Source organism: Pempheris klunzingeri, chromosome 13, assembly GCF_042242105.1.
Source record: "Pempheris klunzingeri isolate RE-2024b chromosome 13, fPemKlu1.hap1, whole genome shotgun sequence".
In the NCBI taxonomy this organism is placed as follows: Eukaryota; Metazoa; Chordata; class Actinopteri; order Acropomatiformes; family Pempheridae; genus Pempheris; species Pempheris klunzingeri.
In genome coordinates this window covers 1,507,440-1,533,435 of record NC_092024.1, presented here as the reverse complement: position 1 = coordinate 1,533,435, position 25,996 = coordinate 1,507,440, and the positions used below count along the sequence as shown (strand labels likewise).

Sequence of the window (25,996 nt, the reverse complement as noted above, 5' to 3'; positions counted from 1 at the left end):
AAAACGCACCACCAAGAAAAGAGCCAAACAAGTTGCATACATTTAATACGGATTCAGTTTAGGTTGAGTCACCATAATGTAAATGTTCCTGATGATCAAGCCTAATACACCCCCCCCCCGACGTGTCTGATGCAGATTCATTGTACTCATCCGTTGCATTCAGACAAGCTTAGGACTCTCTGGAGATGGAGGCATGTTGGTACTAAGATTTTCAGAGAACATGTGAAGAATCAATTTGGAGACTTTGCGCTGAATTACTACACTTTCTTGAATCTCTCTCAGTCGACACTGCCGAGGAAAAAATATCTCACTGTTGCCTGAAACAGAACACCTAAATAATTTTAGACACTTTTGTCAGGCAAATAAAATGTATGACATGTAACCTGACATCACTGACTGCGGAAGCATCACAGTTGGTGTTGAGATGAAGTTCAGTAGTGATGTCTGAGAAGAAATAAGCATTGTTAGATACGTTTGACTGACACATAAGCGTTATATATAGAAAAGTGTAGTAGTTGCCGTGGTGGTTGTGTGATCTTGAGTTTCCATCCACTCTTCGAAAGTCACACAGAATGTCAAAGGCATATTCAAAGAAATTTAAGACTCTTTTTTCTATGGGTGAATAAAAATAACTTGGTAAGACATCACAGCAGTGAAGCTAACAGGTGAGAAAGAAAATGTACCTGTTACTCTTTTACCTGCTCTGGTGCTAACAAGTGCTGCGGCTGCACGCACAGATGATCCCTTGCCTTAGTCAGTACATACATTTCTTTCAGTGGACCCAGTACAAAAACAGATACAGACACAGACACAGACACAGACACAGACACCCCCCCCCCCCCTCAGAGCACACAGACCAGCATCCATATAAGCACCCACAGTGCAGCACCCCTCAGCCTCAATGGAGGGAGTTCAAACTCGCCACAGTGTGAATCGACAAACCTGCAGAATGTGGAACGGGTCGTATTTTTAGCTGTGGCCACTTTCTCACTTTGTGTCATTTACAGACAACAGAAAATACATTTACTCTTTACTGTGCCTGTGGTTGTGGCGAAAGCTAGCTTTGTGCAGTGTTTACCAAGTGGGTGTATGTGTGTGTGTGTGTGTGTGTGTGTGTGTGTGAGTGTTGACTGGAAAGGTACAGTAAAGGGGGCGTTGGGGGGGATGTGATATAGGTAGTTGCATTTGCATTTTCTTGTTGGGTGTGACAATTTCTGACTTTAATTACTGGTATTTAGAACAAATTAACACACTTCTTGATTGTCTGCCATATACTTTATAAACAGTAAATGTTTTCTTATCTATTTTTGTATCAATAACGGGGAAGAATTGGTGTCTAGACAGTGAAATAGTGAATCAAATATTAACCCATCTTGAGAGCAATACTGCTCTGGATTGTTCCTATTGTTTGTTCTGTTATTTCACTCTGTGTTTCAGAGGAGAAAGTAACTTGGGTTTGTCTCATAGCTCTGGTCCTCTTTAGATCCCCTTCTCTAAAAACCAGAAAGCGATGTGAAGGAGACCTGCAGAGCTCATCTCAAAACAATCTGTCAGGACTTTTCAGCTTTGATGCTTTTTAACAGTGTGAAACAGAAGCACAGCCTTTACAGCACAACAGTGGAACACGCCATGTGAACGATGGCTCGGCAGCAGCTCACTTCTACACACGTACAGATGCATCATGTAATTTGAATCCACAATTGACCTCTGAAAGTAAAAAATCCAGCTTTTATTTTATAAAGCTGGATCAGTAAATGAATTAATCTGTAGAAAAAGTGGAGCGATCGTGTGTGCAGGAATATAAATAGCTTCTAAGTGCGATCTTGTATCAGTGGATGTCCGATGCTCCGTCAGTCAAGACTGTGTTAAGAGTGAGGAAGCTGGTCTTTGTGCATGTGGGATGATAAACATCGACAGCACTTTGTAGAAATTAATTATGGTAGAAACAACCAGCAGCTGATAATTGATTCAAAATATAGACTCTTTTTAAATTTAGACTTTTCTTAGAGCCCCACACATCCTGATATTAGCGTGTTTAATGTGCGACTCGTTTTTTGGAATTTAAGATCAGGTCCTGCCGTTAAACCTGAACAACTAGATGTGAAATTGTCACTGCTTTAGTTGAATTTATAGCTTTAAAATGTTTTATTTTGAAAACCATCTAATTAAATGTATGTTGTTGAAATCCTCCTCTTTACATTTTCGGATAAAATTATTTCAAATTGTTTTATTTCAGAAACAACAACAATTTTCCATCTCAGTTTGCTTCAGTTGGAAAAAATGTGTCCAATATTAAAGACAAACTTCTCTCAGGTGTCTGGAATTCATCGGGTTATTGTTCACATCTAAAATTTATATAGTCAAAAAAATTAAGTTGCTAAAACAAACAAACATTTGAACAGAATTCAAACTACAGGAACTGAGATGGTTTTCAAAGTAAAATGCTACATTTCAGCTACAGTAAATGTTACTTAAAGGCCAACATTAAGTATTCAGTAGTTGTTCATTTTCACAATCACGTATTCAGCAGCTTTTAAAATTCAAACCATGATGGCCTCTCTTTGCTTCCATACAGATCAACACAGAGCGGTCTCCTCTAGCTCTTTGTTTGGCTTATCTTTCACAAGATGTGTTCCACTAATTAGGGTTTTTAAAACAGTATCCTTATGCTTTGCAGTATTGTTTCTTTTGCTTTCAATTTCTTGACACATTTGGAAAAATCTTCTGGTTTTTAATGCTGGGTTTAATCTGTGATTATTTTTTGTTGTTGTAGTCTTTTAGTTTGGAAACGACCTATGCCACAGGCGGCATTGATGCCTTACTGTTTTTCACTCAGCAACCTTGTGTCACAGTGTCTTAATGTACTTGTAAATGTACTTCTCTTCAGTACTTCAGGCTGAGTTTGATTTGTAAAATGTCTTACAAATTGATTTATGATAGAGAGAATTTATATGTGATGATATTATTGTCTAAAAGAGAGCAAAAAGAAAAAACCTGCATGTGTTGGAGCAGTTTTTTCTACCTAATCCCATCACATCAGTGTGTGTGTGTGTGTGTGTGTGTGTGTTAACATGCCCTACAGGCCCTACTCTGTCGTTGATATGAACAAATATCTACATTGTACTCATTGACAGTATTGAACCCTTTCATACTGCGAGCGTTTTGGCTTCGATATGCAGCTCTGCTCTGAAACAGAGACGCCGCATCGCCACGAAACAACCAACAGGTGGAGCAAATAGTGCATTTTACGCCTTTTGTGGCAAATGTGATCCTCAATAATTACATAAACTTAGAATTTTTTCTTTTCTTTGATAAATTCTAAGCTACAGCATGAGAATTCATATGTCTTCATGTGAGTTTGGCTTTGAAAGCAGACAGCCTGCAGCTCTTATGGGGAGTGGCTGACTCGTACAGTTGTAGCTCATTTGAAAACAAATTATTTTTTGCCCTGCGGGCCGAAGTAGCTACTGAGCCGTTGAAAGTAAAGATATACTTGAGGCCAACAAATATGTTTTAAAGAATATCATGTTGCAGAATTGTGGGATAATAATGAAAACGGCCTCCCAAAGTTCCCCAGTAGGACGTGAAATGGGAAATGTACAGAGATGTACAGAAGGTGTCATCAGGTGGATCTTCATCACATCCATTACACCTCCTTATTTGGGTCCAAATGTGAAAATGTTGTTGAGCAGCGTTTCCTCTCTGCTGATCATTTTGTGAGCTGCAGCTTATCGCACAGACAGGTAATAACTTTCAAGCCATACGTTTTTGTTCCACTCTGCAGGGACTTTGCTGTGATGTAGGTCTAACTGAATTGACGCCCCTGCTTTGTGTGATCTTTCACTGGTACTTTAAGCTACTAGGGAGAAGGGGGGGGGGGGAGGGTAAAGAGAGAGAAAACAAGATCAGAGATTGAAGGTTACAATTAAGTGTGTTCTGCAGCACATTCTTCAGCTGAACACAGAACAAAGCGCTCAGGGGGGAGAAATGCTGGAAAATAAGATTCAGTGGCTGCTGCTGAATCAAAGGGGAAATGCATGACAGATGAGAGGGGCTTGCTCCCTCCCCTCTCTTTGTCGGTCACATCCCTGCAGAGCAGATCTCCAACACACAACCCGTCTAAAAAAAAAGTGTTGGGGTGCCTTCGCGTGCAGTCGGAAATATCATTACTTAGAATTCAGTGCACAGACCCAAACAAAGTGGTATTAATTTGACACTAAGGAGGCTAAAGCGACTAAACACGAAGCTAATTAATGATTGATGTAGTATGTATGCCATAAGATTGGTGACAAACAAGACATTTATTTATTTATTTATTTATTTTACAATCAAGAAATGATTTGGCAAATTATTTAAAGTGATCATTCTAAATGGTCTTGGCTGCAGCCTTTGTTTTCACTGATTCTCTATTTATTCATTGTTGAACAGAAAATGCTTTATGAATGTGAAGATTTGCAGCTTAACTTGGTCTCATATCAATCAAATATCAAATAATTTTAGATTGTTGATTAGACCAGTGAAGCGATATGAAGATGTGACATGTAGCTCCAACACATAAATCATGAACGCACTATTTATCCACACAAACCCCGCAGGAGCATCAATCAGAAGCTGCTACAGCCACCTCTTCCCCAACAACCAGATGGACCAGCAGAGAGACACAGTGGCCAAAACTCCGAGCGGCTCCTGAAGCCCTCAGCAGTAGTTGGCTGGAGGGGATGGAGCTGCGACGCTGCTGTTGTTTTCTCCGCCGCACATTTCATGTCAAGTGTCAAGCAGCCGGAACGACGTGAGCAGCTCCGGACCCTCTGCACGGCGAACCTCCCTGAATGGACTACCGGAACCAGCCGGAGCCGCCTGCGTGCTGTTAGCAGCACCGAGCAGAAGGACAACACAGCAGCAGCTGCCCGTGAGCCACCGGGGAGGGCGCGCGGGGATGTGAGAGAAACGCGCGCGCTTAATGATTAGTATTTAGACAAGTAGCTAATTAACTAGTAATTACATAAGTGGCGTTTAAAGCGCCCGTGTGGTTCGTCTGTCTGCTTTCGGGCTAAATTTAGAGCGACGCGCCGCCAGCGGAGGTTTATTCAGCAGGACTTTTTCATTTTTCATCAACGCACCTTGGATTTCAGTCGTTACCACAAAGCAAGTGTGGAGCCGAGGACGAGGTCAAAACAATTCAAGACAGGTGAGCTAACAGCCTCCCGGGTAACTAAAGGCTCCGCAGCAGGCTCCGGTGATGAAGAGTCAAAGTGTGGAAGTTGTTCCTAAGTGAGTGTCTTTGTCTTATTAACGGAACCGTAAGTGCGCATACCTTGTTGAGCCCGTGCTGCATAGGAAATACATAGGACATGTACTGGAGTGATGCTACACGGAGGTAAAGGTGAACAATAACTTGTTATTATTAAGTTGAAGTTATTCAAAAAAAAAAAAAAAAAAAGCATAAAAATCATTTTCAGAGTAGCTGTGTTCAATTTTAAAAATTCAACCACGCAAAGCAAAGACATAACAAGTCTAAAACATGGCTCAACTACCCTGAAATTATACATTTCTTTAAGGTATTTCTGTCGATTCAGTCAAGGCAAAGTGGTTAATTGACTTAGTGCTCTGTGGGCTGAGGGGATGATTGGATAAAGCTGTAGCAGAATGATTGGATCTGATGCTGCAGGATTAATGAGAATCAGGGCAGTCAATAGCTCACTAGTATGACATGACAGAGACCCTGGTCTAACACATTATGCAGGCTGACATAACCAGCCTCCCTCCTGGCATCCATCCAGCCTCACTTCATTATTTCGTAGGGACTGCTCTTGGCTGCAAATCCTGAAGTGGCGGTTGCCTGTATTAACTGCTGCCTGCTGAAAGGAAGCGGGTTTAGACGATTTAGCTGAATTCTGAGCTTCTCTTGTAATTCTCTCCTTGATGTCGTTTCTGTGCTGTCTCAGACTTAGTGTCACAGGCATCGACTCGCTCAGAGTGGACCATTAACACCCTGTTAGCCCCAGAGAGGATTAGAAAAAAAAAAAACTCAATCGTAGTGAGTGTTATGGAGTAACAGCCATAAATATACACTGTCTCTTCCTGTCTTTATCTGCGGTTTTGGAGAAAGACAGGCTTCCAGCGCAGTGAGTTGGTAACAGGGTTGGATGCGCTTCACCTCCACTCACTGCCAACAACATCCGGAGTCACTTGCCAGGAATTCCACCTTTGCTATTTGTTCCCCTTGGAGGGAAAAGTGTGTTATGTGGAACATAGTGAGGCACGCAACAGGGAGAAACATCCAGCTCACAGACCAGAGAAGAGGGGCTGGAACAAGAGGAGGCACTCTTGCTTTGCAGCACGGTGGACGAGATCCTGGCATCCAGCTTGGGCAAGTCTGATGCCAGATTCCCTCTCTTTGCCGCCTGCCAAAGCCCTCCATCGCTCCGTCTTTATCAAAAGCCCTCGCTGCGATTCCCCTCTTCCAGTTCTACCGTGGCGCTATCAATCATATCTCGCTCTCAGCAGACTCTTCTGCTCATTAAGGATGTGAACCTGTAGGTAGCCTGCAGCCCCCCTAACCACTCATCTCTCTCAGTGGGGCGCAGAGCCTCACATCTGGAGCAGCATTTCAAAACATGGCTCTTAGCATACGTGCAGTGTACGCTGAAGGAGATGCGATTGGTTTTTAAAGGCCACCTTTTAGCAGACAGGCATAAAATCAACAGCACTTGGAGTGTGCTGTTCATACATAAACCTGTAATGGCTTTTAATTTGCCAAAAGGCAGTAAAAGCAGGTGTAGCAGATGATATATATTACAGTGAAAAGTTGAGATTGCATCTGAATGACTAAATGGCATGTCGGCGGCGGTGATAGTTGGCAAGAAATAAGCTGGCTTCACATCTCATTCCCTTTGTCCCTCTCTCTCGCTGCTCTGTTTTGTGCAAAATGTCTCAGCCAAGACAAGTTGAGCTGCTTCAGTGTGTGTGTGTGTGTGTGTGTGTGTGTGTGTGTGTGTGTGTGTGTGTGAGAGAGGACCGCAGGGTGTAGCCCCAGACTTCTTTTTTTCCCCTCAGGCACTGCTTCCCCATCATGAATACGCCTTTGTGCTCCAGAAAGACACACGCACAACTGAGGTGGACAACTCGAGCGCAAAGGAGAACACACATTTGTTTCCACCCAGGTGCAAAGACAGAGGAAGGTGTGACATGATATTTATTTATAGCTAAGCCTTTATGACTCCACTATCACCACAAAAACCTGCATAGGAACATTTGTTTATTCAGAGGAGACAGAATCAATGCCGCTCGTATAAACACTGGTTGAAAATGCCTCACATGTCAGACAGCAAAAATAGTTTGTCACTTATCATAAGTCGTTACACATTTGTGGATTTCAGACCCTTATGACCTTCATTGTCATTCTTGAACATTAAAATCATAGCTTGAAAATCCCTTTAAACAACTGAGGAGCATAAAGAGATCAGCGTTATACTGGAATGTGACAAGTGTTTTTCTAATAAACACACACGGACGTCCTTGTCTGCATTATTTGTGCTGCATCCACCTCTGGGAGCGTGGCAGTGATGTACCCACAGACCTCCTGGCCTGTTAACCCTCACAGCCACAACAAGCCGTCCCCAGATAGTCCATAATGCAGCCCCGTACAGCTGCCCTGTCACAACACATGTGTCACCACTCAGCAAGATGAGCGCTGGGCGAAACCCCGAGGGCCCCGAACCCAGCTTAGTCACGCCACCGTGGCCAAGACGGCCCTCCACCAACTGCAAGCTGCTCTGATGGCTCCTGACAGGCTGCAAGCTGGCACAAACACAATCTAAGACGCTACCGTACGAAAGAAAGAAAGAAAATACCAGAATAACAAAGAATAAGAGTGGAGGGGCAGGGGAGTTTGTTTTTGTCCAACGTGCCCTTGAAAAGTCTACCTTGGACATTAAAGCTGTAAAGCCAGAAATATTACCATGCATTTGTGTTTATTCTTCACAATAATTGTTCTGATTTGATGCACGCTGTATTTACAGAGAGGAGGACAATGTTTTTGGAGCATAACACTACAAACTATGGACCGATGGAGGCTGCACAGCCATCAGCTATTATCGGAGCCTAATTCTCCTGATAACAATACGCCCAATTGGCGCCAATTAATCAGTTAGACCAATCAGATCTTAAAACATGCCTTTATGTGATTATGAAGCTTAATGATATGGCAAAAACAAAACCTAAATAAATTACTTGAATATAAAAATAAGATATAAGAATAAGTTCTTATCACCTGTCTGTGGCCGAAGCCCCATCTGGGACTGACTCATCCACTTCCTGCCCAAACAGGGCTGTAAGTAGCCAAAGCATAGTGCGATACAGCTAACTAGACTTCTGGTAACGCCAACGCCATTCATCCTCAGTCATCGTCTGACCATCAGCACCTCTGCAGGAGCAGACGACGGTAACATTTCCATATAAATATCAGCTGAGCCTGTGTTTACTTTGTTCGCTGAGATAGGTGAAAATGAAAAGAGTGCGTCAGTCAAAGCTCAGTTTTGGGAATCAAATGAGATGAAGGACAAGATGAGGAGACTGAGAGGAAGAGAGAAGAGAGAAGGTGATGGAGATGAGAGAGGAAGAGCAGGTAGTGGCCTCTGGGCCCAGGACAGGATCAGCATCATGTCCCTGTGCTGTTCAGCACAAACACTGAAGCTCACCTGATCTCTGTCATTACCACAGAGACGGACTGTATCTGTGTCTGCATCTGTATTATCTCTATGTACAGTCTGAGACATCCTTCTGGAGCGCAAATCCAAAATGATGCAAACTGAAACCCGAAAGATGAAATAAAGGTGTGTATCATTTGACAAAATGATTCTTAATACACTTTGGCAGGAGAGATTACAGAGTGATTACAGAGAGTAGAAGGAGGAGAGGATGCACAGAGAAATCAACAGAAAGATGTAATGTTGAAGGCAGAGAGACATGAAAGAAACGGAGCAGGGGATGGAACGCAGGGAGACGGAGGGGAGAGAGACGGAGCAGACGAGCAGAGCAGTGCTGTCGTTTTCAAATGTTTCGTGATCAAGTCTCAACATTTAACCTGATTCTCTTGATAACTGCTTGACAGATTCTTTATGCTGCTGCCCACTGATTTTTAGAGCTACTGTTATCCAGTTTTTCTGCTCCAAACGTCCTACACTGCACATATTTAGTTCAGGGAAATCAAAATTCTAAATGTGTTTTCAGTCTCAGTTTTGGACTTTGGTATTGCTAAAACCCTGCATACGGCCCTGGTTTAGTCCCTTTCTTCTCACACTGACGCAGCTTTGGGACCCGGGCTGTTTAATAATAAATGAAGGTTTACAGTCTCACTTAAGGCACACAAAACAGACACTGTATATTTTTAGTGTCTCTAAGTCCTACTGTGTGTAAGGATGTAATGCTCCACATGAATATGTAAAGCAGAGACCTACTTGTAGTCATGGCTCCAGGTGGTTTAAAGAGGCTAAGCCCAAAACACCATAGATTTTGTGTTTGTGCACTGATGGATCTTTTGAACATGCCTCTGCAATGCATCTGTAGGCTTTTCTGTCTAATTTCCAGCGTGGCTGCTCTTGGTGTTTCTGTGTGACTGTGGTCCACTCTACTAGCAGGGGGCTAATTGCTTGCTATTTGAGTGTCTCAGTTTTGATTCATGGCGTACAGTGCCGCGTTGTTGCTACTCTGAAGGAGAACTTGATGTCATGACACCTATTATCTAGTCTCTATCTGTTCTCTCTTGCTTTTTGCTTCACCCTCTTATGCCAGCACTTGCACACTCTCTCCGCCTCCACGCCAGCCGACATATTGATGGGATGTCGTGGGCTGTATCGCAGTTTCAGTATGATGATCAACATCAGATGATGTTCTGTCATCCACTCTGTCATTAGCCTGTTTTCTGGTCGGTATTTATGTGCAGTTTTCACTGAATAGCTGGACTGTGTTTAGATTAATGTGTTTAGGATAATATGATATGGATTACAGGCTTTTTGTTCCAACTAAACCACCTTGATATTTGGTCTTTCAAATGCCTTTACTGGGCCTTTTGAACCATGATAATAACATAGAGCAATTGTAGTATTATTTACATATAGACTTGCGTGCATGCTTGGGGGGGGGGGGGGGTTGGTGAGATACTAATTTTTGCTGACTCTAAGGCATTAAGGCTTTACTTAAGGTGCAGTCCACCACTAAAAGATTTTAAGACCACCACAAAAAGGCTTTGCAAGTTTTATATAGCCCTAATTCTTTGTGTCATATTTTATTGGACTCTCAATGGAATCTTGTGCAGTTACGCTAAAGTTTTACTTTCTGATTCAGCCAGTGAGGGTGCATGTAATGCAAGAGAGTAAGAGGGGTTTACAGGGTGACCACGTAGTACTGTACAAATACAACAGGTACTCCACATGTGACAGGTTTCAGTGGCTCCGTCTCTGTCAAATCACATCACCACTCCGTCTCTGTGCAAGCAGAGGCAGCAGGCATCAAACTAAAGAAGAGATGCAGGGGAGCAGGGAAGGCAGTGCCAGTACTCAAGTTTCCCCTCTTCCAGTGAGCTTTCAAAGTGCCTGCCGTGAGATCACAGAGCTCTCAGGAAGCTTGCTGTTGAGGCTCCTGTCAAGGCAACCACAGGCAGCTCTTTCAGGGCTACGCCCACTTATCCTCTCACTGTGGAGATGGATTGCTTAGATTTGGTCCACCACACAAACTGTCACTGTACACACACACACACACACACACACACGCACACACACACACCCCTACCTGCCTGTATCTGTATAGGGATAAGGACTGACATACACAAGGGCTGACACTGAAAAGAGCTGACATTGTCAAGAGTGACTTAGAAAAAGGATTTTTCTCATTTCGTTCCTGTGCACATGGTTACTGCCAGCACCCCTCCCATTCCTTTGTACATATGGAATACATTTCAGTTGACGTTTGTGCACTCTCCTTTGGCCAATTCATGCAAACAGTCGCACCACTGAAATGAGCTGTAAGGCGATATGACACATGCTTCAGCATATTCTACCCTGCAGTTTTGCATTAAAACCATGTAAGTGTCTTCACTTTGTCATCAAATCGAAGTTAATGCACATGGTAAGACTCCTATAGGATTAGAGAGCCCCTTCAGAAGAGCCCCTTCAGAAGTTCACATGAGCTGATCTGATTCACTACAAAGATGCTTCACATTAGTGTCCACGGTTCCTCTGTTAAGTGAGTTGGACGCTGAAATCCAGAGCTGTTATTTCTATTGGGTCTGTTGGATAGAACATGTATTTTATTTGGGGTGACACTTGATCAAACATTAATTGCAGTTAATCTTACTGCAGACCATCATCTGCTACAGATCACTGTAGAGAATCATCTAATTTGACACACTGAACAGTTTGTCAAGTGTTCAACCGCTTCCTTTATACACGGTGAATCACAGTGAATTGCTGCATTGTTAATCTTTGGGAAAATGAGCAAAATGGAAAAGAATGGATTGGCACAGCATTGGTGAGGAAACTACAGTCCAGACATTTGAAAATGTGCTGGTTTGAACCAGATGATGAGTACTTATTCTTCCAAGCTGCTGCTAATTTTGCAGCGACATACAAGAGTCATCAGATGATTTAGCCCAGAGACACATAATTGTGATTAATTGTCACGGTTTAGCTGATAGAGTTTTCTATAGCTGTGTTGCTTCAACAGCAGTGTTTTTGCAAACATAAATGCATCCAGTGTCCGTATGCACCTTGTTAGTCTATATTTTACTTGTGTTCCTCATACACTGGGCGTGTACTCATGCTATTTGTGGTAATGGAATATGGCAGAACGAAATCCTACCAACACGCTCATGTCCTCTGCAGAATTCCCTGTTCCACAATTTATCTGCTTGATTCTGTGCAGTTGTCAAGTCACGACACACATTGCATGCTTGTGTGTGCTGTGAAGGCCCTCTGAGGCAGTCTGGGATCTATTTTGATGTGAAAACCACAGACATGAACTCTTTTCACTGCTATCTGTTCCCCTAAGGCTCGGAAACACTTAGTAAAAACTGGCCAAAAGAACAGGGAGTAAACACTTGAGAGGCACACACACACACACACACACACACACACACACTGTGTACAGCATGCACTCTGTCAAACACATGCTGGATCGATTAGCATTTTTGAGGCTGCAGAGAAAAGAGAGAGCACAAAGTTTATTAGAGGTATGTTTCATACTCCTCCAGAATCATTGAACAAATGAACCCTTCCCCCACTTTTGGTTTAAATGTCTTTGGCTATGAATGTTTTTTATTAAACGAAGGCTGAAGGCAAGTAAGTGGAACTCCTACAAAGCCACAACTGACAGACTGAAGATAACGAGCAGATAAGCTAAAAGCTCCCCTGTATATTTTTACACAGTTTACTGTCAGGCTGCGTATTTTTCAGATTGATTTTTGACACAGGCGGTAGTTTGCAGAGCGAAGGGGCACAATTTCAGCCACCTTAATAACATAAATGTCTGCCACGCATATTTTGAAGCAATTGAGGCTACAAAATGTGAAAACAAGTAGGTGCTGACGAGGATACAGTGCTTACACGTAAGTCATGCAGCGGGGGGATGTACAGTGTGTGCATAAAAATTAAAATGGCTTTGCTTGGTCAATCTGGAAAACCTGAAAACCATACAAAGTACAACAGTACAGCACAGAAGAAAGGATGTAGCCAGATTCATTTTACCTTTGAGCTGTGGATCACACTTTTTACTACAGCTAAAGTCTAAGAGATTGTTATTAAGATTTTTTTTTTATGTGTTTATGTTGAAAAAGGTATTATTGGTAAAGATTTTTTTTAAGCTCACAAATATCAGTATCAGCCTCATAAATCCTGTATGGGTCGGGCTATGCGTTTTACAGTAACACTACGGCTTGTTATACCGTGTACCAGTGACAAAAATACATGAAATCCAGTTTTGTCATATTAGAAAAAAAAAATCACTCATTGTTTTTTTGAAGAAAAAAAAAGGAGATCAGTAATTGCTCTCTAAACCCCCCCCCCCCCCCCCCCTTCTTACTGTTAATATGCCTGCCAAGCTTTCAGTTCTCGCACCGCACGGTGCAGCTTACAAAGATAACAGTGGCAGATCTACCAAAGAATTCTCATTAGTATGTGAAGCATTAGGTCCCTGATTATAGGCAGACGTAGACAAAAGCTGGCTTCTCATTTCAGTTTTGTGGCCTGAAATGAAAACTGTTGCTGGTTGACCTCTTAGTTGTGGCTAGCAAATTAAGCTAATGTTAGCCCTCACTACAGCTGATTTATCATTTTTTATAGCTAACTTGTTTTGACACAAAAATCTTGTAAAAGAGGATTACTGGGCCCAACTTCTCCACATACTTTTGGGTTTGAAATGACTGATAGATACAAGAAGTTTTGAAATTGGTACGTCAAACTCCATCCATCAAAAGTCCTTGTTTACTGCTGATGGTTATTTGAAGTATCTGATAACATTGTGGGAAGGATCCTTACAGAGATGGAGAAGATCCTTGTTGTTTACCCAGAAAAAGCTGGATATGGCTTTACTCAAAGCCGCCAGACTCCATTGACAGTTTAGCTTGCAGAACAGGGAGTTGGTAGTTAGTTACCAAGGTCACACAACAACACAAACAAACGGCCGGTAAACCAGCAACTCCCGTGTTCTGTGAGGTAAACTTAATGTTTTGTCAATTTAGTCTGGTGGCTTTCAACCAAGCAATATACCAGCTGTGTCTGGTTAAACTAGAGTGATCCTACAGGTCTGTCTCTGTAGGGATCCTCTCTGTAATGTGGTCAGACACTTTGAAAAACAATCTGAGCCTGGCAGTGGTAAAAAACAAGCACTCTGAGTGGATGTAGTTTGGTTGCCCCAAAGTATTACATTACAGCCATTATAGCTTGTTCTCGGCTGCCAGGAGAGGCAATTCCAAAACTTTCTGTACCCATCACTCATTTTGAACCCAATATATCTAAAAATACGACCCAGGTTTTATAGATCCTGAAGCTGTCCTTTAAGGATGCACTTGATGGCATGCTAACAGAATGATGCTAAAGCAACGGGCTCATGCTGACATATTTAATTTTCACAGTGTGTCTGTAATACACGATTTAAAGATACAAAAAAAATGTTTTAATGGAGTTCCTGAAGATTCAGATGGTGTTTCTTAAACAACAGCAGATTTCAATGTAAATCTATAGTTGAAATCTTCAAAGACACCAGCTGTTGTCAGACTGTGAGAGTCAAAAGTAGTTTTTCAGGAAGATAAATGAACACCTCCAGTGTACGTATGTATGAAAATCCAGAGTTAGTAGCACCTCAGTTGAAGGTCATGGCCTTAGTTGACTTTCCTCCCCAAATATTTCAGGACACTACAAGCTGTGCATGCCTGAGTGTGTGTGCGTCTGTCTATCTCAGCGCTGGAGGGAGTGAGTCAATCACAGCAGCAGAAATCATCCCTGCGGGCGATCTGTCTCCACTCATGACAAGGCTCCTAAGGCACTTATCTTTCCCTCCCTGACTCATTCCATCCATCCATCCCTCAGCCCTCCCTCCACCCCTCTCCATTCTCTCTCCCTATTCTCTATCACTCCCTGTCTCCCTCCCACGATGTGTCTCGTGCCCCGGCACTGCAATTAACTTCTCATCATCAAAGGGTATAATGAAAAAGAAGGCGAGATAGAGAGTCAGACAGAGGTAGGGAAGCTGTGAGAGAGGGAAGATAAGAGGGATGAAGCTGGAGGAGACTGAACAGAGGTGAAGCAGTGTCTCACACACACTTACATGTGCACACACACACACACGCTAATGCACACTCACAGGTTCTTTTTTCCCCCCCCTCAAGTACACACTCTGTTAAACACAATCACACACACTCGCTCTCAATCACTCACACATTCCTGCGAGATGCAGACAGGAACAGAGAAGGGGAGAAAGAGGGGTATGATATATCCCCCCCAGGAGATTTTTCTCTCCTCGTTCCTTGTTTTTATTTCTCAACCCTCCATTTCTCCCTTCCCCTCTCACAGAGGCACACACACACTTGTTCACACTGTCTCCCTTCCTCCTCCTCCTCCTCCTCCTTTTCTTTGAAGAACAAGAAGTATTGCTGTACATGTAGGGAAGCTGCTCGGTCGGTATTCTGATTTTTTTTTTCACCCCCCAGGTTCAGAGAGCTGTCAACTGTGACCGCTGTTGAAAGGATGTCAGCGAGAAAGAGAGAGGGAGACAGAGAGAGTGAGACGGGGGATGAAAGTAACAGAGGGAGGGGGCATGGTGTGATGGAGGTCCCCACAGAGGGCAGAGGGAGTGATGGCATGCTTGTTTCTTTGTGCCCAAGCAAACACAGCAACAGCAGCGATGAGGGGAGGTGATGGAGAGGAAAATAGCTAAGGGTAAAAAAGCAGCTCGGGGGAAATGAGAAGGGCCAACACTGCTAATTAACCATGGCACTAGTGCTCAATAACAATGGCATAATTGGTCCTAGTTGGTGGTCCTTGGTGGGGGATGCCTCCGCAGTGGAATCTAGCCCAAACAAGTGTGGACTGACTCTGACAACACATTATAAATGTGAATAATCCATAATGTAACACGATGGGTGATGACCAAAAACTGGAGTTGCAGGCTTCAGCGGCCAGAGGAAAGAAAAGCTAATGTCTTTCAGCTGAACTCTCCCTTAGGTTTTCCACATGCGTTGACATTAGAATGTGTTGGTGAATTGTGGGAGTTAACTGTATAGTTCTTTATCTTCTCTCTGTGGACACAAGTGTCAACAGTCACGTGTCACCAAGCTTCCTCTTGTCACCCGTCGTAGGTTGAAGCATGTCCTTCCCCGATCCCATCCATTCTGCACAGGCCCCCCACCAACAATCACTAGCAGTTGCTATTAAGGCAGTAGGACTGTGATCCTTCACCGGCTTACCACCACCTGCAAACACTGTCAACTGGCTGTGTTACTATAATCATGAAAAATCTTTTAGCCACAGTAGCGGTGGGACCCTAAGGATGGCAATGCTGGTCTATTGACCGCTTTGCTCCAGACTGAAATATCTCAACAACTGTCGTGAAAGTTGACATAAACATTGATGGTCACCAGATCTCTTTGATGATTAGATTGACATTTGTGGTTTTTAGTGAAATATCTCAACATTCATGCCCCCCTCAGAGTGAATTGTAATCACTTTTCATGTGGTGCCATCACCAGCGCAAAATAGTATAAATAAGTATCTTTGCTTTATGACAAAAATCCTTCCAAATTAATGGCTTTCCCATAAGTCCCATCTGGGATTTGTGTTAATTCCATTCATTCCTAATTATCAAATGTTAACATGTTAGCTAAGTAAGATCGGGATCATGGTAAACATTACCTGCTCATTATCATCATCACACTGAGCCACTAACTTAGCTGTAGATTCTTTAAGTCCTCCATTAACTTGCATGTATCTGTATCTTCATAATCCACGCTTACCAAAGAACATTATATCTCTGTTTGAGAAATTACACAAGGACAAGGATGGACAAACCCCCCCCCCATGATGATAAAGTGGCAATTCACAGGGGGGGGGTCTTGTTTATGAAACGGAGCATGAAATTGACAGATGGATTGATGCAGCACTCGCAGTGATACAGGCATTGTTGCAGTTGGCTGTTAATATTAAAGCATGTCCTCTGAACCCTTAAAAGATATGACATGGAATGCTGCTCTGTGTAATCCATTACTCTGTGGGGCTGGCTGGATAAGTTTGGTTAAAGCAGCACTGAAGGTGACGTCTCAGTGGCATTAGGTGTATCTGATTAGTCAGTTAAAAGCAAACACTAGAAAAGCAGCACACAGAAATACAACTGTTCATCCGAGCAACGCAGGGAGCTTATTGAAGCGGACATTTTAATCAGCTACCCAACAGGGGTGAGGCTGAGATGGTGTCGCCTCAGTTTGTCAAGATGGGTTGTGGGCGAAGCTATCTGTTGGTGTGGGGAGGAAGAGGAGGGGCAGGAGACGCTTTGAGCAGGAAAGGTGGTGACAAGTAGGTCCAAAACAGCTGGCTTTGCATCCTGCATGAAGGGGAGGAATCAACAGTGAACCAAATGACAGCCATTCACTGTGATCAAAAGGACGATACAGTTTCTCTCATCACATCCAGAGAATCACAGACAGTCTCAGGCTCTCAGGCCCCTCAGTGTGTCACAGTGGGGCTCTGTTTTCAGACTGGAAAAAGCTCAATTGGCAGGCTACTGCTGCTCGCTGCCAAGTAATGTGCTGGCCTCATGTTTCTTCTTTCTCTATCACTTTCATTTAAAAACATAAGGTGATATGGTTTCATATTATTATTTGTATTATTTTGAAGCTGACAAAAATCAGCATCAGCTCTAATTCAAAAGTGCGTCATGCCTGGTTGGTACCTTTTGCAGTTGTTTGCCTTGTGCACTGGACCCAGTGGCACTGTGCACATCTCTTTTGCTTATCATCTAGGTTATCATGCTGTTGACACAGCCTCCCAGTCCCAGTGTCGTGTGGGATCCATTTTACCAAACAAATTGGTGCCAAACATGTCGCCAACTCCTCTACCAACTAATCAATAGGGAATTCATGGTGTGAGTGGGTGTCAACTCTCCATCTGTGTCCCACTTGTTACAGTACCACGCATATTACAGAGTTGCCAGCCATCTGCCAATTTTGAGCTCACCATTATTGTAGCTCAGATTTGTCATGCAGCTTGTGAAGAAGCCGGTTTCTCCTCCGCACAGCACCGATGTATTTGCCAGCATCATACATAAACATCTTGTTAGCATTTACCACATCATTAGGAAAGCATATGCAGAAAGCTTGTAAGATTTATGGCGATAATGTGAGCTAATATGCATCAATAGGTTGCAAACTGGGACAGTGGCCTCTTATAATGATGGAATATTTTTGTTAATTTGTAACTGGCGTTGTTGTTTTCTTAATCACAGTGATTGATCATTGTTGTTTCCAGACCTGAATCGGAGAGAGAGATGACCCTAGTTTTGTCCATGAATCCTTTCCTGGACCCAGAGGGAGACCCTCCACTCTCCACGTACCAGCCCATATGGGAATCGGAGCGTTGCACTAAGACCTGCCTGTCGAACCCTGCCCCACCATGCAGCTCTGAAGAGCAATTCACACAAGGTACAGACGCCAAGCACAGATGTTTGTTCATTCATTCATTTATTCAATCTTGATTTAATCAGATGCTGGTCCACAAAGTTATTTGATGTGTTTACCCAAAGAAGGCGACCAAATTTTGCACCACAGTGTTCATGTGCTTCTAAGTCTGTAGTTTTGAGACCTGGCAAATAGATCCGTCAGTCCAAACCACCTATCAGTATTTGTCCATCATGGCCCTGCCGTCATACCCTCTAGTATTCTTGGCAGCGCGCACCCCATCATTAAGTTTTAACTCTAGTGAAGCATTCAGCACAACTGCAGGGAGGTTGCAGCAGATGCCAGTGGTGTAGAGCAATCGACTGATAAACATGGTGGCTGTGTGCATTCTTGCTTTCTTTCAGGGTTTATTTAATTGTATGAAGAGCCAACAGTAACGAGTGACCAAAGAAACTTGTTCTGCTGCTTACGCTACTTTTCAAATTAACCAGGGCGACTTTAACTGATTAGACTGATTACACTGAATCAATGTTTTGATTAATATATAGATTTAAGGCTGATGTACAGTTCACTTCTGCACTAGTGCTGTTTTAACTTGACATTACAATATATTTTAACAACTTAAGTATCGAGTAGATTAAGTATGTTTTTGTAAACAATCATGTGGTGATGCTGTTTTCTCTGTCTGCAGAACCCCCCTGTAGGCGAGTTCCTGATCATGTTTCAGTATCGAGGATTGCATACTTTAAGAGGAAGTTTGTTGATGATGATGATGAGGCTCCCTTCAGTTTCAGGACATACTGCCAGACTGTAAGTATTGACTCACTCATATTCTTACATTCATATCACAGCAAACTCTGAATCAAGAGCAGTTAACTAACTCTTTAAGGGTGGAGTCATCGATTACAATCTAATACACGCTTGTCAAATTTAGCAAGTGTAGCAGTCTTGGTTCACAGCCATGGCTCTGTAAATGGAAAATAAAGTAACTGAGACTCTCAACACTATTTCACTGATTCCTGTGCACATCTAACCATCTGAATATGCTACTAAGCTAAATATGCTAACTAGCTAAATATCAACAATCTTTCTCCAGGACTGATGACTCCAGGATTGATGGTCCAAAGACTGTGTCCCCAACCATTATTTTGTCAATATTTTATTATTAAAACCCTCGGCTTACTCTGTGGTGAACTTGAGATTTCAGACACCTTTAAACATCAGAATTCAGTTGTTGCTCTGCATGACTTTATTATTGCATTTATAAAGTTCCATTGTGGGATTGTTAGCAGAAAGTTGAATGAACACTACTTTTTTGCTCCACTGTGGCACTATACAGGGCAGAACTTAGAAACACAGAATTATGACACTCAAGTTACACTCCTTTCTACACCTTTCCACAAGTGAGGTTTCTTCAAAGTTAGCTGGGCTTGTTGAATCTGCAGCTCTGTCTTGTTCAGGTCGCATATATCTAACGGGATAATGTCCTTTAGGTCGCACCAGTGTTTGAGGAGCGAGCCCATGTGCTGCGCCTCTCACTGGAGAAGATGCGATTCATCGACGACCCCGAGGCCTTCCTCCGGCGCTCTGTCCTTGTTAACAACCTCCTCCGGCGCCTGCGAGCTGAAATCCTGCTCCAGAGCACTGAATGGTGCTTCCCACCCAGCGCAGCATTCACAGCAGGCCCCTGTGTCACGCCACCCAGCACCAACTCTGCTCACCAGGCGCTCCACGGAGCAGTACCCGCCCGGATCTGCTTAGCGCCCCAGGCTGGACCGCCCTTCCGTAAGCGCTTCCGGATGCTCCGTGGAGGACAGGGGGACCTACGCCCAGACTGCGCCCAGACATGTTGCTGCATCTACGCAGCGGCAGCTGCTGCAGGACACTACCTCCACCTCCCCTTCTCCATGTACGACGCAGCACTGTCAACCTGCCCGCCCACACCACACTCCTCCTCCTTTTTTCAGCTAGCTAGTCATAGTAAGTTAGGGCTGACAGTGGATTTAGAGGAGCATGATGACGAGGACGAAGATGTTGAGGAGGAGGAGGAAAATGAAGAAGAAGAAGAGAGGGAAGATGAGGAGGAGGAAGAGGAGGAAGAGGAAGATGACGAAAGAAGACAAGCCGGGCCTTCCCCTAATGTTGTTAAGGACAAGTCCAGCCATAAAAGTAGGACTAGGACCTTGCTGGGTCATGCACACACAAGAACAGAAGAGGAGAGCTGCATGGCAGATAGGGGAGAAGAGGAGGAGGAGGGAGAGCAGGAGGAGGAGGAGGAAGAGGAGGAGGAAGAGGAAGAGGAGCAGGTTGTGAGGCCATGTCAATGGGACTCGGCTCCTGCAGAAAGGGAGCTCCACAAGGTGAGCTTTTGGCACCGCAAGGCTCGTAGACAATAAAATACATTCTGTTAGAATGAAAATGTAAGGATGGCGACAGCTGTCGTCAGTGGAGGACTATTCCTCCTCATAGCAGATGAAGGTGTGAGCTACCTACACTATGGTAATGCCAAGTCAGCTTTATTTTAACGGTCTAATATACTCCGGGGTGGCACACGGTCAAACTCCATTCAACACTATTGCTATTGGCATGGTCAGATTAAAAAATAAATAAAAAACAGTTTTTGGCCACTGTTGGCACTGGAAAAACAATAATGAAGCCTAAGGTCACATAAGGTGGGATCTTAAGTCCCAAAGTGAAGTGAAGCTTGCTATTGCACTGTCTCCAAGACTCTTTTTCAAGCCCCACAGCACAAAACTAAAGCTCTCATGTGGGGCTTCACGTTGGTGCAACGGTCTCGTTTCAGGACCCTAAACAAGCCTATGAAATGAAGGGTTGTGGATTTGGGAGTGTGTGCTTCTGTGCGTATATGTGTGTGTGTGCGTGCGTGTGTGTGTGTGTGTTTGCAAGATATGATGTAGCATTTTAAAACTTGATTTTAAGCTGTTTCTTTTTATTACACTCGGGTTACACGCAATCCCGCGTTCCCGCTTATTTTGACGCTGTCTCAGGCAATGGCGAGCGACTGTGCTGCTGTGGCGGCACAATGTGTATCCTTCAAATTATTTTAAGAGACAACAATCACATTGGAAATGTTAAATCACAATTTCAAGTGCCTTAGTGTTTTTATAGATCCATGTATATTGTGTGTTAATGTAATTGTTCTTGTTACTAAGTAGATATCTTGCATTCCAAGTGACTGCGTTGGAAGAAAACAGGACACAGGCATGTAGTTAAAATGCAGGGATTCTTTCAAATGTCCATGAAATTTTAAAGCAAACTAAATTTCCGCAGCCAAAATGTGTTTTTACTTCAAACTGCATGTTTTCTAGCGCTGCCTGTCTTTACAATGCCCAAACTTGAAGCCAACTTTCAAGGTCATTTGCCTTGAAAAAGCTAAGTGTGTTCAAAACCCTCATTTACGTTAGTTAGATTCAACCAGAAAAGGCTTGTTATGGTTCGGCTGGTCTGTCCATCGTCTGACCAAAAAAAAAATATCTAAGAACGAAACAACATGCTGAAGTCAGTGTGCAGCATCGTGAAATCATTTGAGTCCTACCGCTGACTGTCAAAACGCTTCCTTCCCCCAGCTTCATCACAGACCCCAGGTCGGATTGATGCCTGCCCTTTAGTGGGGCTGTTTTGTGTCCTGCTCCATTGCTCCGTTTGGAAGTTAAAGGAATAGTTTGACATTTTAGGAAAAGATCCCTTCACTAACAGAGTTAGATGAGAGGATCAATACCAAAGCTAACAACAAAATCCTCTCACCTACCAACACCTCTAAAGCTCACTAATTAACACGTTACATTTCTGTAGTTTTACGTGGCAGTACCTACCACAGAACCGCAAAGTGTCATTTTTACACTTCAGGTGTACAAATGAAACTAAAAAGACACAAGGTGCTAATTAGTGAGCCTTAGAGGTGTTGGTAGGTGGATTTAAAAAAAACATTTTTACCTTTGGACAGAGCCAGGCTAGCTGTTTCCCCGTTTTCAGCCTTTACGCTTCGCTAAGCTAACCGACAGTTATTATTTACTGTACAGACAAGATAGTGATATCAGTATGTTCTCGTCTGGACAAGGAAGCCAATGATCCCAAAATGTCCAGCTGTTCCTGTAACTATCCTAGTGTAAGATAAAACACACAAAATAGAGAATAAATACAGTAAATAGATTGAGATATGCTACCCCTTAAAGTTTTCTGCTTGGCCAATAAAGAACAGACACAGTTTAAAACCAGAACTTATATACGTGTATGAGCCTTTCTGTTCTCAACAGCAAACCCAAACCAAACTTAAAAAATGGAAAGATTCTGTTAGTCAGTAGTGGTTTTGTTTTTCTTTTTTGTGACGTACCTTAAGGTGCAAGAATTAAATGGTCTCACTTGGTTTGTCAGGTGGAAGCACTCCCACTCTTTTTTTTTCTCTTTCTGATGTACAAAATAACAGTTTGCTTCCCTGAGACGGGTCTGACATCAGTGACACATCTACACAGAGACGAGTCGAGTACCAGCCTATTTGATTTCATTTCTCTAAACCTAAATGATACAAATCCAGTGATTATAAGTGGTATTTTTTTAAGGTGAAAAAAAAAATTTGACAAAGCAATATTTGTTTCTGAGACAAGAACATGTAACTGCATTGTCTGTAATTAAAAACAACTAAAGAGCAAGTCTGCTCTGATAAGTTTATGTGATGTTCTGTGACAAGTGTAAAGATCAGTAAAAGAACTGTTGAAAATATCTGGCTTCCTTCTTTATTCCTTTACGTTACACAGCGCACGTGTGTGTGTGTGTGTGTGTGTGTGTGTGTGTGTGAGCTTATTGTCTTGCCCCCCTCCCTGTCTGCTGTGCAGCGGAGTGCAGTACAACAGCTTATTGCACTCGCCAAATGTCTCTCAGGTGTCACTTTGCCGCTCAATTCTTGTTAATCTTTTTGACATTACGCTGGGAGCAGTCACCTCCACACTCCTCTCTGCACTCCCCGTCAACTCCATTGTCCCCGCAATATTCACCTGTTGTAGCGTAAAACACACACACACACTTCTACCTATGTCCCATACAACCTCAAGGATACCCCAGGATTATTTTAAAAAATACACTCCTCACTCATGATCACTTGTTATTATGACTGCTGGTGATACTGTGTGCTCCGGTGTGATGCTGTGTGTGCTGACACAGTACTGTCATCCACTGGCATTACTGGGCTTTAAGTTAAATGTTCCTTTGATCCAGTATTAGTGCTCACTGTGTGCGCTCTAATTACTGGATTATTTCTAATGCTGTGCAGGTATATATGACATTGCTTTGGAATGCTTGAAAGCAGCTAAGCCATTGTAGTACAGACTGTAGAGAGTCCGTGTGTGTGTGTGTGTGTGTGTGTGTGTGTGTGTGTGTCGGTTGGATGTAACAGTGTGAAATGGGGAGGTTAAATCACGGGTCTGAACATCTTGACAGCTCTGTTGCGAGGTGACGATGGAAGATCATCTTTTCACAACACTTCTGCCGCAGGGGTGTGTGTATGGTGCCGCTCAGCCTGCCCCCATCTTTCCTCTGTATCGCTGTCTCTCATTTCACTGCACTTACTGTCATTGGACTGACTGTTTTCATGGGAACACTGGTGCAAAAACAACATACAAAATGTTTAGTCAACTTAGGTGGTTAAATACTGCACATCCATTTATTTGAATTAGTCACTTTAAATTTGCATGATTACAATAATACAATTACTATTAATTTGAGATATCCATTACTCTAATGTTTCCATTACTTTAACCTAACTCTTAAAGTCATACAGCCATTTATCCTCTGACTTCTGCACATTAGATTTCACTCACTCTCAACTGCAGCATGAAGGTGTTACAGCTGACTTTTTTTTTTTGTGGATTTTAATTCAAACCAAATCGTCATTTCTCTGCTCCACAGTCTTTTCACGAACCCCCTGGTGACTGCAGAGGTACTCCTGAGGTGTCAGAGCACCTGCTTGGGAATCACTGTACACAATAATACATGATTACCATTAATACAATCGTTTGTACCTAATAGGACCACGTAGCTGCAGTAAAGGCATGTCAGCCGCTGTACGTTGTGTTTTGTATGCATGTCTGCATACAAAACAATGCTCTCCCCCGCTGTCCCTTCACCCCTTCTTCCCCCGTGCCTAAGGCAAGGATGGGGACTTGCCAAATAACACACACACACACACACACACATCGCTGGGCGAGTGCTGAGGAGAGGGGAGCTGTCATTTGTCAACAAGGAACTTTGGCAGCTCAGCGTTGCCATGGGAACTGTCTGTTGCTGAGGACTGGTTTTGCATCACAAGGTCCTCGAATTGGCTCCAAAGCCTCGGAGGTCCCACCCCTCCTCCACCCGACTCACCTCCATCTCTCACAGCTTCAAACATATTGTCAGGATTTTCTTATCATTTTTCCCTCCCTGTTCTGTTGTTTTCTACTTCAGAGACTGAATTCTTCTGTTCCACTCCCCAGTCAGGTTTCCTCATTAGCAGGGACATGTGTATCTGCAGCTACAAGATAGATAGATAGATAGATAGATAGATAGACAGATAGATAGATAGATAGATAGATAGATAGACAGATAGATAGATAGATAGATAGATAGATAGATAGATAGATAGATAGATAGATAGATAGATAGATAGATAGATAGATAGATAGATGGATAGACAGATAGATAGATGTTCACATTAGATCACGTTCTGGGGACATGATGATCAGATGATATAAAGGAGGATTTGATACGTATACCCAGAATGCACAGTTGCATTAAATAACGAGGACTTCAGCAATGATTCGCCCTCTGCGAGCGCTCACAGATTATTATGCCTGAATTTTCATCCATGTCGCTGCAGCTCAAGCCCAACAAGTCGATCCCCATAGGATCAATTTGATTCAGCTTACATAACAAGCCCAGCTCTCTGGCTGTTGTTGATGTTTCTGGGTCTCTCCCTCCAGCATAATGTGTCTGTATTTTCAGTGCAGAAAGAAGCTGTTGGTATTTGATAAACACTTGCAATGTGTAGGATGTCCTCAATCCTTGACTGTGATGCACACTCCCTTTTCCCCACCACTGAATCTTTCACGGTACCAAGACAAAGTTGCAGCTGGATTGTGACTGGAGATGAAAGAGATGCGTTTTATTGGCTATGACACCTGGATTTTAGTAAATGTTTGGCGCCTTTGGTGTAAAAATGGATATTACAACAAATTGGCTTACTGGCCTAATAATCCATTCTGCGGTCCCAAAGCACAGAATGAACAGAACAGCAGGCTGTGAACGTGTGATGCCCACCACCCTCAAGTTTACTCTCCTTACGAGCCTTGAATCTTTAATGACAAATTACTTTGGAATAATGTTTGTCATGTCCCATTTTGCTCTTTACATAAAGATGGATGTCTTAGCTGTGGCATTTCCAAAAATGATTTGTTTTAAGTAGAATGTAACGCCAATACATTTACTATATTTACTACAGCTTTGAGGCATTTTAGCTTCTTTCAGCTCACTGTTTTGGTTCACTCTGACTGCCCGTATCAAACTCCCCCTGGTGCCACAAGCTGTGCAAACAGAAGACAGAAAAACCTACCAACTGCTGAACATAGTGGAGCATTTAGCAGCTAAAGAGAGAGACATTTCTCCCTATGAGCTGGTGGAGACCAACGGCGGAGCTAAAAGCAGGCTGAACACTGAGCTTAGGTGACCACAGGGCCAGAAACATGACACCAATTGACTTCTTATGTTGAACTGAACCAACAAGCTCGCCACATCAACTTTTGTGTGTTTTTTAAAGATTATTTTTTCGAGGGCATTTTCTGCTTTAACTGA

The 25,996-nt window shown here is 43.0% G+C and overlaps 1 protein-coding gene across 1 annotated transcript; it reads left to right on the top strand.

Moving 5' to 3' along the window:
• The first annotated feature begins 18,027 nt into the window (after positions 1-18,027).
• sertad4 (SERTA domain containing 4) lies at positions 18,028-21,574 on the top strand. The gene is made up of 3 exons (XM_070842653.1): positions 18,028-18,181; positions 18,849-18,967; positions 19,651-21,574. The coding sequence occupies exons 1-3, from the start codon at positions 18,028-18,030 to the stop codon at positions 20,551-20,553; spliced, it is 1,176 nt and encodes a 391-aa protein (XP_070698754.1). The 3' UTR covers positions 20,554-21,574.
• Positions 21,575-25,996: the final 4,422 nt, after the last annotated feature.